The sequence below is a fragment of the Chiloscyllium punctatum genome, chromosome 38, assembly GCF_047496795.1.
Source record: "Chiloscyllium punctatum isolate Juve2018m chromosome 38, sChiPun1.3, whole genome shotgun sequence".
Lineage (NCBI taxonomy): Eukaryota > Metazoa > Chordata > Chondrichthyes > Orectolobiformes > Hemiscylliidae > Chiloscyllium > Chiloscyllium punctatum.
Window position 1 is genome coordinate 20,212,519 of NC_092776.1, and position 17,990 is coordinate 20,230,508.

Below are 17,990 nucleotides of genomic sequence, written 5' to 3' on the forward strand. Positions count from 1 at the left end.
CCTGTCTCCAGGAATAGTCGATAATTTTATTTCCATACTGAGGGAAGCCTGCATTCTGTGGAGTTTTGTCCTCCAGTGGCAGTGTTAAACTAAAACTCAGTCTTACTCATTGAATGTGAAAGAGCCTGTGACACTGTGCAATGAATTATTCCCAGATCTTAGAATTTCTTTTCCAACACCACAGCCCAAAATGAACAACTCATCTTAATTATGGGACTTAGTTATGCATAAACTGGTTGACATTCACCTCTGCATTCCATCAAAATACCTCATTATGTGAAATGCTTCTGCATGTCCTAAGACGAAGCAGAATATAAATGTTGTTATGTGAAATGCTTCAGCATGTCTTAAGATGAAGTAGAATATAATATAAACATTATCTTTCTTGAATACCCAGTATATAGTACACTCAATTCAGGGCAATTGCACATAGTTTTCTTTGTACTCTAAGTGTCCACAAGAGGACACCAGAAAGCATAAATCCAGTGATCAAGCAATAAAGCAAAAGCTATTCATGCATTTAAAAACAAATCCTCCTTGGTTGTTATGTGATATTTTGTTTGTTGTTTGTGTTTTCTTACTGTTTCAAAATCTGTATTTATTTTACTTTAACCCACATGGTACCAGAGGAACTATGGACAGCAAGACTGTGCTATTAGCCCTAGTCAATTCCGGTCTCTTTCTGACCACCTAGGTGGTATCCCACTTTTTCAGTTCTCCTTAAACATACTTTCTCAGTCTTCTTTGGCATGTCCCTTTGTCATTTTCCATCTGATAATGTCCATTCAACTTACACAGTGACAGGCTTTACATTCGGGAAGCAAAAATACACTCCCTATTTGGTATACATTTTTAAATCTGAACTGCTGTTAGTCTGATACTTGTTTGAGTCATAGTCATACAGCCCAGAAACATACACTTTGGTCCAACCAGTCCATGCCAAAAATAATCTCAAACTAAACTAGTCCCACATGTCAGCTTCTGGCCCTTACCACTATAAATCTTTCCTAATCATGTATACGGCTATGTGTCTTTTAAATGTTGTAACTGTCTCTGTATCTGCCAGTTTCTAAGGAAGTTCATTCCACACACGAACCACCTCCTGTGTAAAATAATTTGCCCCTCGTGTCTATTTTAAATCTGTCCCCTCATGCATGCTAAATACCTTTTTAACCACCCTGTCTATATGTGACGCACGCTTCAAAGTAGCTTGAATCCCTTGGTCCCTCTGTTATATAAACTACCCAAGCCCTATTATTATTTGTACAAGTTTTGTCCTTGTATGTTGTACCCAAATGCAATACCTCGCATTTATGCAAATTGAATCCATCTGCCATTTTTCAGCACATTGACCCATTTGATCAAGATCCCTTTGTAATCTTAGAAAACCTCTTCACTGTATATTATGCCACCAATTTTGATGTCATCTGCAGACTTACTAACCATGGCCATGGTCATGTCCATCTCATTCACCACAATGCCTGGAGTAGCTTGACTGGCACTAATCCTTACTCATGTTAATTTAAATTGCTGATAACAGGTGAAAACAATTCCCATGCAAAATCTTTGACAGAAGGAAGGCTCAATCTTGATAAACTGAATAGATTTGTTACACAGTACTTAAGTTATTTACACAATATGTATGTTGTGCGGTAGTCTCTTGTGAGATATCTAGATTTACCTAAGATGAAGTACACATTACTGTTAGTTGAATAGAACCAAAATCTAATACAACTGAAACCAAACTGCCAACAAGTTTGCTCCTCCAAGAAACAGTTCTGATGGGTGAAACTTATGTTGTGCCAGTTAATCCCTTTTTCTGTGAGCCCGACGGCAGTGTTATACACGCCTTATTTAATTAGCCTGTTTAATATAATTTACTTCTTTCCTAATGCTTATTTTTTCTATAAATAAATTGCATTGAATATACAGCACAAAAATATGCTCTGAAGTCCACCTAGTCCATTCTAAAGTCCAAACTCCACATCATTCTTCTCTGTCAACCTCAATTTCATTTTCTGTTCCTTATCCTTTCAGGAACTCTTCAAGTTTCCTGTTGAAAACATCGAAGTTTTTTGCCTCAGCTACAACAGAAACTTCCACATTTTGACCACTTTCTCAGGAAATACATTTCTCCTGTTTTCTCATTGAATTTATAGGTAACTATTTGGTATTTACGGCTTTTAGTTTTGCATTCTGCAAGCGAAAATATTATTGTTGACTCTGACCAACCCTTTCATAATTTTAATGGCTTCCATCCCATCATCACAGAGTCTTCCCCACTACGAAAATGCTTTATCTGATAGCTGTAGCACAATACTGACTTTGTGATAACTGTAATCTTTCCGTTCTGGTATCACGTTGTAAGTTTTTAAAATTATTTTTCTGGTGCTGCTGAATCTTGTTAACAGCATGGAGACCAGAATTGTACACGATATTCTGGATGCATCCTTACCAGAAGCCAGTGAAAATATCACAACATCATTATAGTTGAATTTTATGTTCCTGTATGTAATCTGAGTGTTTTATTGGGATTTTGAGATTGCCAGCTGATTCACAACACAGTCTTTAATGATTCGCTCACCAGATCCAGATGTGTTGATTCCAAAGTGTAAGTGATGTTTTACTTTTCTGACCACAGTGCGTCACATCATATTTTATCTTTGGGAAGTTAAGTGATAATTGAACTTTAATAATCTGCAAATTTTGCTGCAGATCATTTTGGTATAAAATGTGTTTCATTAACATGAATTAGCTGTAACACAATTGATGAATTATGGATGCTGTTTGGATAACACAAACTTTCTACTGAATGGGCATAGTGATTTTCTATAGCAATCTTCTATGACATGATTTTCTATAGCGGTTTTCCATTGTGTGACTTATTTATAGCACAAGGTTGGTGAGGGACACAACTGTTACATTACAGCAAAACAACCTGTCTGTCTATTCAATTGTATTGCGGTGGAGATGAGACCACGATCAGATCAGCCATGCTATCATCAAATGGCTGAACAAGCACAAGAGATTGAATGGCCTATTCTGACTCCTAATTTGTATGTTCTCATGTAAGCTAATATGTTTGCATTATGTTTTCAACAGTGTTAGATCTCTCTCCCAATATGGTACCAACTTCAGGTTATGATATGTTCGTTTGTCATGTGCACCTGATTATGTTATATCTCGTAATGCCGATTTTATGATGTCACAAAATAATACACAAACTTAAATAATGAAGATTTCTCCACAGAGCGGACATGATCTTACACTGGTTTTATTTGGAAACAGCTGTTTTTGTAAAGCCACTTTTTTTTTTGGACAGTGTCATAAAATAGGAAAATACTGTTTTAAATCAAGAAAAGAGATGGCTGCAGGTTTAAAAATCATGTTTACTGGAGCACATTGGGAACTGTATATAGTGTTGTGTATTTCCCAATACAAGAGCAGCAAAAACTGACACCACAGAACTGATGGACTCTGAATTAATGGGCAGCTGCTTGATGCAATGTTTTGGCTCCTGAACAGGTGACCATGGTTTGTGAGGGGCAAGTAGAGTAGGGAGCTACCCAGTCTACAAAGAGAGAGGATATATTAAAATATCTCTTTTGTGCAGGTACTAGAAAGTCACTAGAAATAGCAACTTGTCTTCCTGTAAATCCCCCGTTGAAGGAGGAATAAAACATCTTTAAAGACAAATTCTCAACCAATGAATGAAAGTGTACATCAGTGTCCAAACAGCAAAGACAAATTAAGAGGAAGAGCAAGAAAACTACTTGTCAAATCCATTGGTCCAAGTGGTGCTATCAAACAGTGGAGGCCCGATTATTATTTTTTTCTCTCTCCTTCACCCCTAATATCCATATCTTGTCTGCCTTTGTTTAATAGGGGGTAGAGTTTACAATTTCAACTTAGATTTTCTAATTGCCAGTGGTTAAAAACAATTTGTTCATAATGAACAGTTATTGTCTTGTCAAGCACAGAAACCTGGTGAGCATTTTCTTTCAACCTGAGTTTGTCAGTCAGGTAATTCTGAAACCAAAACAGTGTATTGGAGAAACAGTTAGCTGCAAGACCTGCTGTGTTTCTCCAGCACTCCCTGTTTTTGTTTCAGAATTCCCAGAAATTGTAATTTATTGTTCATTTTAGGTAGACTGGAGATGTACAGTGTGTCATTGCAAATATCGACACAATGAAAGGATTTAAATGGGAAGTTTTGGAAGAGAGTAGCATGAAATCAGAATAAAAACTAGAAATGAGCAATTGCCAAAGTCATTGTTATAAATTATTTCATTTTGGTTTGTCCCCTTTAACATCATAGATTTTTGTGCACTTGGGTCGTATTTGTGTTTACTTTGAAATGACCTTTCCCATGCAGTGGCCCCCTTGCACCTTGTCTCTCACCTTGCTCACTCCTCATCTTCCCAATCATCAACACCCTCCCACATGTTGATCATCTCCCTCACACTAATCCATTTTCGACTGTGTCACTTCCAACTCAGTAAGTCCCCCTCAGCCTCTTAGTGACCCCCTCTCTCCTTCTCCATGGCCCTCAACACCGTACCTTGCTCACTGCCTGACTCAGTGGCCATTTTCTTAACCAAGTTTACAACTTGCAACTCTCACTTGGTCACTTTTATCTTCTTGCCACATCATCTTTCCTCTCCTGAGCACTCACGCATGGCAAGGGTTTGAGAGGAAGAGGTAGGAAAATGAAATTAGGTGTGTCTGAGATGAGGAAATTGAGAAATTAAAGCCTTGAAATAATGCATAAAAAACAGGAAATGCTTACAGACACCAAAATTGCAGGGCAATTACACCTGCGTGCTCCCCTGGAAATGCGTATGGTTCTGATCCTCCAGGTGGTTGCATTTTGTGCACTGTGCATACGCACAACAGTGAGATGTTGAAACAGGGTTTGGCAGCAGAAAATACTTTGGGTGTGGGGTGCGATGGGAATGGAGGGGAAAAATGAATGGGCGTTTCCTGTTCTTCCTCTCCCTGTGCCATATCCTCTCTCCCTTCCCATATCCCAGTGTTCTCGCTCTCCATATGTTGTCCTCATTTGTTCCTCCACGTGTTCTCCCTACCATGTGCTCTGTCCCCCAAAGTGTTCTCCCCACCATCTGTTCTCTTCCCCCTCACAACATTAAGTTAAAAATCACTCAGCACCATATTATAGTCCAGCAAATTTATTTGGAAGGACTAGCTTTCGGAGCAGTGCTCCTTCATCAGGTCCCAGTGAAGGAACAGCATTCCGAAAACTAGTGTTTCCAAATACATGTGTTGGACTATAACCTGGTGTTGTGTGATTTTAACTTTATCCACCCCAGTTCAACACCGGTTCCTCCACATCATGCCCACACAACATGTTCACTCCCCCGTATGCCTCCCCCGCCCAAACCTGTTCTCTTCCCCTCCTCCTCCCACACGTGCAAGTGCTCACGCATCTCTGGCTCCTCCAGATTCCTGAGACTCCCCTGAGCTTCCTGTTCTCCATCCCCTCCTTCATTCAGTCTCTACTCCCTCCTCAGTTCCCGATCTCCAGCAAAAACCACACATGCGTGGAAAATGAGCGCACATAGAAACGTTTCAGTAAATCTCATACACTTATGTATGCCGAAGCATCTCCATGAAGCATACTCCTCAGTGTCTGCAAGCCAGCTTTAAAAAAATCTTGTAATTGGAAGCTTACAGAAAGATCATCCAGATTCGAGAGAGGCCCTCAGTTTACATTAACTGTTGGTGGTGAGGTTGGAGTCTGACATCTGCAAACTTCTCTCATTTTGTATTGCCATCTGATCCTCTGACACTGGTCTCCAGGAAGTCTCCCTTTCCACTTCTGATATCTGAGCTTCCACCCCTCTACCTCACTCCCTAATTTTAATGGTCTTCCCAAAATCCTACTCTGACCAAATGTTTCTTCTCCAGAAAACGCCTTGGAATTTCTTTGCACATTAAGGACAATATTTAGATTAGCATAACTTTGCATAAACTTTGCTGTGGTACAATAGCATAAAGGTCATGTTACTGAGCTGGTAATTCAGAGAAACCAGAAGAACTGTGGATGCTGTAAACCAGAAACACAAGCAGAAATTGCTGGAAAAGTTCTGAGGAACGCTCACTCGACCTGAGACATTAACTCTGCTTTCTCTCCGCAGTTGTTGATGGTAATTCGGAGATCTGTGTTCAAATTTCAATGTGATAGCTGAGATTGGATTGGGATACCTGGTCCGCTTGTCAGATTGGACCTTAGGGTCTCTTTCCGTGCTGTACATCTCTATGACTCTAAGTGTTGGGTATTCTAAAAGGCGTTAAGTTGGACAAGTCCCCATATCCTGATGGGACCTTTCCCAGGTTACTGAGGGAAGTGAGAGAGGAAGTAGCTGAGGCCTTAATAGGTATCTTTGCAGCATCCTTGAACACAGCTGAGGTCCCGGAGGACTGGAAAATTGCGAATGATGTCACCTTGTTTAAGAAGGGTAGCAGGGATTATCCAGGTAATTATAGACCGGTGAGTCTGATATCCGTGGTAGAGAAGATGCTGGAGAAGATACTGAGGGATAGGATCTGTTTACATTTGGAAGAAAATGGACTTTACCAGTGATAGGCCACATGGTTTTATGCAAGGAAGGTCATGTCTTACCAGCTTAATAGAATTCTTTGAGGAACTGACAAAGTTCATTGATTGATGATGAGGGAAGGGCTGTAGATGTCATATACATGGACTTCAGTAAGGCGTTTGATAACATTCCCCATGGTAGGCTGATGGACAAGGTGAAGTCGCATGGGATCCAGGGTGTACTAGCTAGATTGGTAGAGAACTGGCTGGGCAGCAGGAGACAAAGTGCAGTAGTGAAAGGGAGTTTCTCAAAATGGAGAACACTGGCCAGTTGTATTCCGCAGGGATCCATGCTGGGACCACTATTGTTTGTGGCATACGTAAATGATTTAGAGGAAGGTATAGGTGGTCTGATTAGTAAATTTGCAGTTCACACTAAGATTGGTGAAATAACAGACAGTGAAGGGGACTGTCAGAGAATACAGCAGAATATAGGTAGATTGGAGAGTTGGGCAGTGAAATGGCAGATGGACTTCAATCCATACAAATGCAAATCCATACATTTTGGAAGATGCAATTCAAGAGTGAGCTATACAGTAAATGGAAAAGTCCTGAGAAAATTGATGTACAGAGAGATTTGGATGTTCAGCTCCATTGTTCCCTAAAGGTGACAACGCACATCAATAGAGTGGTCAAGAAGGCATACGGCATGCTTTCCTTCATCGGACGGGATGCTGAGTACAAGAGTGACAGGTCATATTACAGTTATATAAGACTTTGGTTCAGTCACATTTGGAATACTCTTGTACAGGTCTGGTCGCCACATTACCAAAAGAATGTAGATACCTTGGAGGGGGTACAGAGGAGGTTCACTAGGATGTTGCCTGGTAGGGAGGGTGCTATCTATGAAGAGAGGTTGAGTAGATTAGGATTATTTTCATTAGAAAGACGGAGGTTGAAGGGGAACCTGATTGAGGTCTACAAAATCATGAGGTACAGACGGGGTGAATAGCAAGAAGCTTTTTTTTCTCCGATTGGGGGACTCGATTACTTCGGGTCATGAGTTCAAAGTGAGAGGGGAGAAGTTTAGGGGAGATATGCATGGAAAGTTCTTGACACAGAGGGTGGTGGGTGCCTCAAACGCGTTGCCAGCGGAGGTGGTAGAAGCAGACACGATACTGTCATTAAAGACGTATCTAGATAGATACATGAATGCACAGGGAGCAAAGGGATACAGATCCTTAGAAAATAGGCAACAGGTTTAGATAGTGGATCAGGATTGGCACAGACTTGGAGGACTGGAGGGCCTGTTCCTGTGCTGTAATTTTCTTTGTTCTTTGTTCTCTCTTCTTTATACTTAAATTATCCAGAATAAATAGAAACGCTGACCAGAAAGTTATTTAGATTGTAAATAAAATGTCATCTGGTTCATTGCTGTTCTCTAGGTAAGGAAAAATGTGTCTTTGCTGGGTCTGGTCTCTGTTGGACCCCAGCGTCATAATGTGCTTGACTCTTAATTGCCCTCTAAATGGCTTAGTTGACCATCTAGTTGAAAATTGGTGAGGTGGATTGTAAATAAATAAGTAATTTTTGAAAATAACCGAGTTACTTACAAGGATTTCTCCTTTCCATTGTGCTGCTGTTTACAAGCTTCTCACAAGAGGGCATTAGAGCATTACATTCTTGAGACTGACCTGTTCCACTCAAGCTCGAACAAAATTCAAAAAAATTCCTACTTAATGATAATGAAGTGTTTTTTTTAACCCAAGGCATCAGAGGATTTCGTTCTCAATCTTATAGTTAAACAGCACCAGGCTTGAGGCAAAGTACTTTATTTTTAGTTTTTTATTCAATAAAAGATCAGGTGCTTCTGATATGGTCCTTTTTTTTCACACATAGGCCATGGGCTTCGTTGGCTGGACAAGTATTTTTTTTTAATTTAAAGAATACGCTTTATATCTATCAGTAAATACATGAAGTACGAAATAATTTCTTACAGACTTTGCAGAAGGTGCAGTAAAAGTTTGACATTCCTCATTAGAACTTCAATCCAATTGCAAGAAAAAAGACATTTTCTAAGCATTTACATTGCTATGAAGGCTATGAGGATATCTCAACATTTAACTGATTCTCTTTATACTGTGGCAGAAAGATCTTAGACAGTGGTCTTCCCCCATTGTATTTTTTTTCTTAGTTGCCCATAAGAAGGTGGTGATGAGATGCTGCATTGAACTGATGCAGTCCATGACTGTAGGTGGACCCACAATACTGTTAGAGAGAATATTCTCAGAGTTTGTTCTGAGAACACTGAAGGATTGGTGATCCATTTCCAAGTGGCTTGGAGGGGAACTTGCAAATGGTGCTGTTCCCGTGTGTTGTTACCCTTGTGCTCGTAGTTAGTAGTAGTGAGCTATTTGCATTTCTAAGGTTGCAGCCAATCAGTACAGCAAATACTTTTTGGCCTTGGCCTTGGCCTTGACTGTTTTTGATGCTATGAAGAGGAACAAGAGTTTGATTTTTGTAACTTATGATATCTTCAGCTTCATCTGTAAAATAAACAGTTTCTTCTTTTGCAGTTGTGTGTTTCACTAGAATGACCGTCGGGAATAATAAATGAAAATTATGTGAGAGAACGAGTAGGATGACTGAAATGAGTACATGCACCAAAGGACTTCAATCTTATGACCACTGGATCCTGCTGATGAATGACTAAATATGTACCCGTTTGTAAAGGAGGTGTTGGGCCTGCAATCAGGAGAGACTGGTGATGGTGGTGTAGAAATTTGGAACAAGCACTGGATTAGCTGTTAGTACATCAGACTGATGTTCTGAGGATATGGGTTTGAAACCCATGACATTTGATGTAGTTTGGATTCAGGAAAAATGTGAAATAAAAAAAACTGTCTTAATGGTGCCCACTTTTTAAAAAGCCATCTAGTTCACCAATATCCTTTTTATGGAAGGAAAAATGCAATCCTTACCTCATCTGATCTACTGCGATTCCAGACCCACAGCAATGTGATTGACTCTAACTACTGTCTGGACATTTAGGAAAGGTCAATAAATGCGGCCCAGCCAGTTCATTCCATGAATACGTTAAAAAAAGTCATTTGAATCATTTACCTCCAAATATTACTGAATTACAGAATTGTTGTGGTGCCAAAGGCCAGTCAGCCCAACAACAGCAAAAACAAGTTGCTGGAGAACTCGGCCTGCCTGATGGCATCTGTGGGATGAAAGTGGAGTTAAGATTTCAATATGGTGACTCATTATTAGAACAGTTAGAAGCTAGCAAAGCATGACATACTGAAGACGAATTGTTGAGGGGGGGAGGTGCGGTGAAGTGAGAGGGGTAAGCATTTAGGTCGAATTGGAGTTTAGACAGAATTATGAAAGTGATAGGTCAATAAGAAAGTTATAGCAGGCCTGGGCGGGGAAAAGAAGCTGAATAAGTGTTAATAAGAGCTAAAGGTAAGAGAAAATGGATGAGTTGTACTGAGTACAACCCGTATAATGTGATGACAGGCCTAGGAGTAGGTGAGAATGGCTGACTGTGCTAAAAGCAACACGTGACACCGCAAGACAAGGTGTAAAGAACATGGAAGGATGGAATGCGGTTTTAAAGTTATTGAACTTAATGTTGAGTCCAAGAGGTTACAGGGGCCCCAAATGGAAAATAAGGTGATGTATTTTGAACGAGCACTGAGGCTCATTGGAACACTGGCGCTGGCCTGCCACAGAAATGCTGGCCAGGGAACATGGTGGTATGTTGAAGTGGTAGCCATCTGGAAGTTTGAGGTCGTTTTTTTGCAGACAGAGAATATGGATTGTCTGCATTTCCTCTTCCCAATGTAGAGGAGACCACATTGTGAATCATGAGAATAGGAGACTAGATTGAATGAAGTCCAAGTAAATTGCTGCTTCACCTGGAGGCTGTGTCTGGGGCCTTGGATGGTGAGGAGGGAGAAAGTAAACAGGCAATTATGACACTTGCTGCAATTGCATGGAAAGGTGCTTTGGAGGTATGAGGAGATATTGGGTATGGAGGAGGAATAGACCAGAGATTCCTGGAGGGAACAGTCCTTGTGGAATGCTGACGAGAAAGCAGAGGAGTAGGTGTTTGCTTGTGGCATCCGTTGGAGGTGACAGAAATGGTAGCAAACAGTCCTTAGGATGCGAAGGCTGGTTGGGTGGTAAGTGAGGAGGGAAGGGAAGGGATGAGGGCAGAAGTCAAAGAGATGAGTTCAACCTGGCTAAGGCCACTGTTGACCACAGTAGCAAGGAATCCTCAACTGAGGCAAAAGGTGGGCATTTCTGAGCCCCCGTCCCACCCTGTGGAAGATGGCATCATCAGAACAGATGCAACAGAGACCGGGATGCTGGGAAATGGGATAGAGTCCCTATAGGAAGCAGGGTGTGAGGATATGTAGTCCAGGTAACTGTGGCAGTTGGAGAGTTTGTAGTGTATATTGCTGTCCAGCCTATCCCCAGAAATGGAGAAATAGTTACCGAGGATTGGAACAGAGAAGTAGGAGATGAACCAGGTGAAGGTGAAGGTAGGGTGGAAGATGGAAGTAAGATTGATAAATGTTTCCATTTTAGAAGAAGATGGAGAAACCACATTGATGACATCATCAATGTACTAGCAAAAGAGTTGTGGGGATGAACCTGAGTAGGATTGGAACAAGGAATGTTCCAAGGAGAGACATGCACAACTGGGTCTGTGCAGGTGCTCATAACTGCACCTTTGATCTGAAGGAAAAAGAGAGGAGTTCAAGGCGAAGATGCTCAAAATGAGGACAAGCTAAGTCAGGTAGAGGAGGGTGATGGTTGATGGGGACGGTTCAGGCCTTTTTTCCAGAAAAAAGCAGGAAGTTCTTAGACCATCCTGATGGGGAATGGATTTGTAAAGTGACTGAAGCCTACAAGCTGGAAAGTTTGAAACTGATGACGTGTCAAAAGAGTCATGGATGTGAGTGGGGAAGGACTGGCTAAGGAGAGAAAAAAAATAGATGGGTTGGGGGTAGGAAGAGTTATGTTACATGGGACAGTGGGTCTGCCCAGGCAGTCCTGTTTATGGATTTTGGAGAGAAGGTAGGAGTGGGCTGGAGTTAGGAGACTTTGAGCTGGAGGAGGCTGTCACAGAGATCCAGGTGAGATGAGGTTGGTAACGGTCGTGGATGCAATGACTTGATGCTTGATGATGGGGTCATGACCCGGGGGAGATGGGAGGAGCTATTTGAGAGCTGGTACTTGGCTCAGTCAGCCCATCATATCTGCATCACTTCTCTGGATAAGTATCATGATTTAGTGCTAATCTCCTGCCTTTCTCCAAAGCCTTGCATGTTATAATCATCTAATGCTCTTTAGAATGCTTTGGTTAATCCCATCTCCACCTCACTTCCGAACGTGCCTTCCAGGTTGAAACCACTTTCTTTGTGAAAATGTTTTGTCAAATATTAATGAATGTAATTCAAACAAGAAAATTATTGAATGCAAAAATTTAAGGACTTCTGAGTCCAGAATGCAGCACCGCATAAATCATCTTTTGTTTTCTTTTATTCATTGCCAAGAGTGATGAAGTAACTACTGATCTCAGGTTGTATGCAGTTAACTTCTAGTTACCTAAAATACAACTGTCGTTGCAGCAGAATGTTACTTTGTGGTTTTCATTTATTATGCTTCTGTTTAGAGGACTTCTTTGATCCAGATTTCCAGTGATCTACAAACTGGAATTAATATATTTATGGGCAATTTTGAATTTGCTTATGATTATTTCTGTATATTTTATGAATTTATATGTCTCTCTTCCCAGCCTTATTCCCCCAACCTAAAGTTACCTCTCATGTCCAATACTGACTTGTATTCTCCTGTGGTTCCTTAGCAGCTGGTGCGAGTAATCTAACTAAATGACAACCCACCCAGAGTTACTGAATAGTGACTTTGAGCCCTTCATACCTTTATCCTAGATAAATGCATCATTGGGAGTCAGTTAGTTTAGCATTTGGGATGGGAATCCAACCTTGAAATTCTGGTCTGAGTACCTTAGTGCCGCAACGTATGATGTATTTATCACTTCTCTTTGTCCCAAATGGAATTGAACAGTAATTCACGAAAGTACAGGAAATCAAAGTCAGTGCAATAAAAGTGTTTGCAGTCAAGAATAAAGAACTATCACCTATTATTTAGTGGAAAATCTAAGTCTTTTAAAGTACTAATCACATTATTCTTTTTAGATTATTTATCCTGGGATCGTATGACCGAACTGAACACATTCACTGTACCCTGGAGTTGAGCACGAAGGTTTGGAAAGAAAAACCTAGAAGCTCCATCAAAACGGTATCTACATTTGCAAATGCTACTATTCTGAAATGAAAGTTTTCATATTGTCAATTGGAGATCTTTATTCAATACTGAACAAAAATGAAATATTAAATATTTAACTCTACAAAGTCCAGCGAACCTGTGAATTGCAAGGTTCTCAGACTAAACCCGTATGAATATCATTCTTCAGTAACTGAGACTGTGCTTTCAAGCATTATTGAAACATATATTTTTCAGTGTTTCACATAGATTGTAGGAAATATATTCACTGGCAGATGTTGATTACTTGGGTTCCATGTTGTAAATAAATAGCATGCTTTGGTTTAGTTTCAGGATTGTTTTTCTTAATAAGGACAATTTTTACTGTTTGATTTGGAGGACAGTTTTAAAGCTCCATCATGTGACTGTTAACGTATGTGGACAGATCAGCCAGATTGAGGGACACAGTAGTGAGCCTGTTGTCCATTGCTATTCCATAGGCAACATGAGAAATAGTGATACTTCAAATGTGATTTTGTAACAACTTATTGAGTATACATCATCATAGTTGGGGTTTTTTGCTCCCCTGGATTGCCAACAGGGAAGCATAATGTATCTGTCGCACACAAGTCAAAGAAAAACTGGCATTTGGTTGTTTCTTGTGAACTGTATAGTTGTCTTTGTCCTTGTATTGTTTTGACCAGCAGAGGGCTGACTGGTCAGGGCTCTCCATTTCAGTCAACTATCTTGTTAGTATACAATCCATTGTTATTCTATTTTTACTATCTGTTGCATATCTTTAATTTTGTCTTCAGAATTAATGGCGACATTTGAAGCTATTTTCAAATGCTCATTAATTTTCCAGCTGCAGAATTCACTGTGACATCTTATGCATCAAACTCTCAAAAAAACGTTGTTTTCAATGTTAGTTTTATGACTGAACACTACATCATGCCAAATATGATTGCTTTTACAATCTACCCATCACAACGAATGGAAAACTCAATGCCTTGCATTATGTTGGAGTAATATTTCCCATTTCCAGGTGTGCTTTTAGGTCAGTGTTATCTCATTCATATGTCCTAAGTCTGTATGACTGCTCTTTTGTATCAACCGTTTGGTGTTTTGTGGAACAATAACAACTATCATTTTTATTGTGTCTTTAATATAGTCATAGAGATGTACAGCATGGAAACAGAACCTTCGGTCCAACCTACCCATGCCAATCGAATATCCCAACCCAATCTAGTACCACCTGCCAGCACCCAGCCCATATCCCTCCAAACCCTTTCTATTCATATACCCATCCAAATGCCCTTTAAATGTTGCAATTGTACCAGCCTCCACCACTTCCTCTGGCAGCTCATTCCATACATGGACCACCCTCTGTGTGAAAAAGTTGCCCCTTAGGTCCCTTTTATATCTTCCCCTCTCACCCTAAACCTATGCCCTCTAGTTCTGGACTCCCCGACCCCAGGGAAAAGACTTTGTCTATTTATCCTATCCATGTCCCTCATAATTTTGTAAACCTCTAAGGTCACCCCTCAACCTCCGACGCTCCAGGGAAAACACCCCCAGCCTGTTCAGCCTCATATGCCAAAGTGCTTCACAGGAGTTTTGACACTGAGCCATGTGAGATAGTAGGTCACATTACCAAAGGGTTTGTGAAAGGAGTGACTTTAAGGGGCATTCTAATACCAGCAAAAGAGGTAGTGAGACTTTGGGAGGGAATTCTTGAGTCTGACTGTAATAGCAGCTAAAAACATTTATAATAAACATGATATGATTAAAATTAAGGATATACAAGAAGCCAGAATTAGAGAAACACAGTGACTTTAGGGTTGTATATCTGGAGGAAGATACAGAGATAATAAGAGGTGGGAGTATACAGGTTGTTTCTCCATGAACCACATGGAAAAGGGACAATGAAACTTTAAGGCAATAGCATTAATTCATGTCTTTGTTAAACTTCACATATCTTAAAGTAGGAGGGACTGTACAAGAAAAGAAGGCAGCCTAATGTGAACAAAACAGGAAATATGAATGCAAGAAAGAATAATGTAAGGGAGCTTATTAATGGTGAAGGAATAAATAGAACTTTAGAGCAGAAGTCTAAAAAGGTGGTGAAATATAAAGTTTCAAAAAATATTTGAACTATCTGTACAGAGATGTGCACCACTTCCAAAATAAAACAGGGGAATTGGAAGCAACCAGCCAAATTAGGGATTAAGGAGACATGGCTAGAAAAAAAGTCAGGACAGGGGATTGAATATTGCATAATATATTTAGAAAGGTAAAGAGGGGGGAAAAGGCATCAAAAACGTACTTAGTAGGGATAACAAAATTGCATAGATGGATATGGATAGAGGTAAAAGACATTAAAGGATTAATCACAATGATAAATATCTATAGGCCACCTACTAGGAGCTGTATGAAGAAATATTTTAACAAATTAGAAAATTGAGTAATTATACACAGTAATCATGAGGAGTTTCAATACTGTGTTACTAAATGAATTGAAGAGGTGGTAACCATAAGTAAACGTCATTCCCATAATGTGAATGGAACTTTTTTTTTCTATCACCAGACATCAAAAGCCAAAAAAAGGGAAGATTCATCTTTGGATCTCATAGTGATAGAGGAATGAGAGTAACTGGATTAAGCGATACTAGGGAAACATCTGGGTGATAGTGGCCATAACAGAAGGTGCATTAGGCTGTTCATAGAGAAGTAAAAACAATGACTGGAGATGCTGCAAATCAGATTCTGGATTAGTGGTGCTGGAAGAGTACAGCAGTTCAGGCAGCATCCAAGGAGCTTCGAAATCGACGTTTCGGGCAAAAGCCCTTCACTTAAGTATGATGAAAGTGGGATTAATAGGTTAAAGAAAAGCTAATATTGAAGACATGAGCAAAGAACTTAGGAAAGTAAAGTGGGCAACCAGATTGATAACTAACTATTTAAAACAACAACAAAGCACTTAAATTGCAGGAAAAATATATTGAAAGAAAAGAACAGGCTAAATACTAGTTGGACTCCTTGAATGAATAAAGACAAGGGAAAAGTTAAGATCCAGGAAAACGGTTTGTTAACTAAGTCGACTGTAGGGAAGTGTGTGGTAAGAGGGAACATAGTGATTTGGAGACATCCGCACAGATCAGAAAGGCAGAGAGGATTAAATTATTAAAGAATCTAAATATCAAGGAACAGTGAAATATGTATCAGGCACATCAATAAAGTTTTGGAAGGCAGTGGAGGAAATGATAAACAGCTAGCAGAAGTTTAAATAATTATTTAGGTTCAGTATTTACCAGAGAGCTAGAACAGACTGACATTGGATAACAAGGCATGAGGTACATATTTTTATCTTTCACAGATGTGGGTTTCATTGACAAATCCAGCATTTTTTGTCCATCCCTAATTGCCGTAAGCATGGTGGTAATGAACCACCTCCTTGAACTATAAGTACGCCAGTATTAGAAAGGGAATTCCAGGATTTTCAGCCAGCACAATTGAAGGAACAGAATTGTGCATAACCGGCAGGGGAACTTGCATATTCCTTTGCAGCTGCTACCCTTTTCCAACAATGTGTTAGAGGGCAGGGATTTGAAAGGTGCTGTTGAAGGAGCATTGATGAGTTACTATACTCGATAGTTACCACCTTTTTGCTGTCAAGATATGTTGGTGGTGGAAAGTGCGAATGTTGAAGGGTGCCAATCAAACAATCTGCTTTGACCTGGATGGTGTCAAACCTCTTGAATGTTGTTGGAGCTACACATCCTGGATAGAGAATATTTTATCACATTCCTGACCTATACTTTGATGGGCAAGCTTTCAGGTTGCTGCACAATTTACCTGTTGCAGAATTCCCAGCGCTTCTATAGCGAACAGCCAGTGGGGAACTTCAAACCAGCATCTACAGGAAAACAACATATATGACCGAATACTGAACTACAGAAGCAATCATCCCAATACCCACAAACAAAGCTGCATCAGAACATTTCAACAAGCCTCCACACACTGCAGCACAGAGGAACTATGCAGAGCAGAAGAAGATCACCTATACTGCGCATTCAAAAAGAATGGGTACCCAATGAACACAGTCTGCCAATTTCTCAGCAACAAACCCAAACAATCAGACAAAATGCATCCAGAAATGTTAGCTACTCTCCCCTACATCAAAGACATTCAGAAATGACTGCCAGACAACTCTGACCTCTTGGCATCATGGTAGCCCACAAACCCATTGATACACTAAAACAGCAGCTAATGAACTTGAAAGACCCTAAACAGACAACAAGCAAAACCAATGTCATTTACAAAATACCTTGCAAGAATGTAACAAACACTACATTGGACACATAGGCAAAAAACTAGCCACCAGCATACATGAACATGAATTAGCCACAAAAAGATATGACCCATGATCACTAGTATCCTTACAGATAAAGAAAGATACCACATTGACTGGGACAACACATCCATCCTAGGACAAGCCAAACAGAGATACGCATGAGAATTCATAGAAGCATGGCATTCCAACTGGAACTCAATCATCCAACATATCGACTTAGACCCCATCTACCACGCTGAGAAAAAGAACAGGAAATGACATCACCAACCCAAGGAACCCTAAACTGGAGGCTCAGTGATGATGTTACCTAGTGTGGTGACAAAACATCTGAAAATTAACCTTACAGCTCAGCAAGCAAACTTACATCCAGAACCTCAACCTGAGCTATAAGTCCTCTCCAAATTCACTAAAAAAAGGAGTGTATTAAATAAACAATCTGTCCAGACAAGTTTCATCCATCCATTTTAAAAGTATTGAGGGAAGTTATCAGAGGCACTTTCTCACATTGTCAGTATAGGGAAATAGATGGTCACATCTTGAAAAATGTCCATATTACAGAGGAGGAAGTGCTGGATGTCTTGAAATGCATAAAAGTGCATAAATCACTGGGACCTGATCAGGTGTACTCTCGAACTCTGGGAAGCAAGGGAAGTGATTGCTGGGCCTCTTGCTGAGATATTTGTAGAATCGATAGTCACAGGTGAAGTGCCGGAAGACTAGAGGTTGGCTAACATGGTACCACTATTTAAGAAGGGTGGTAAGGACAATCCAAGG

The 17,990-nt window shown here is 40.2% G+C and overlaps 1 protein-coding gene across 1 annotated transcript in view; it reads left to right on the forward strand.

The window, feature by feature from the left end:
* Positions 1 to 17,990, forward strand: part of pdzd8 (PDZ domain containing 8) — a 199,980-nt gene that overhangs the window by 75,584 nt on the left and 106,406 nt on the right. Inside the window, exon 3 of the mRNA XM_072557334.1 lies at positions 12,796 to 12,898. Within this exon, the coding sequence (XP_072413435.1) occupies positions 12,796 to 12,898 (103 nt within the window). The remainder of the gene's footprint in view (positions 1 to 12,795; positions 12,899 to 17,990) is intronic.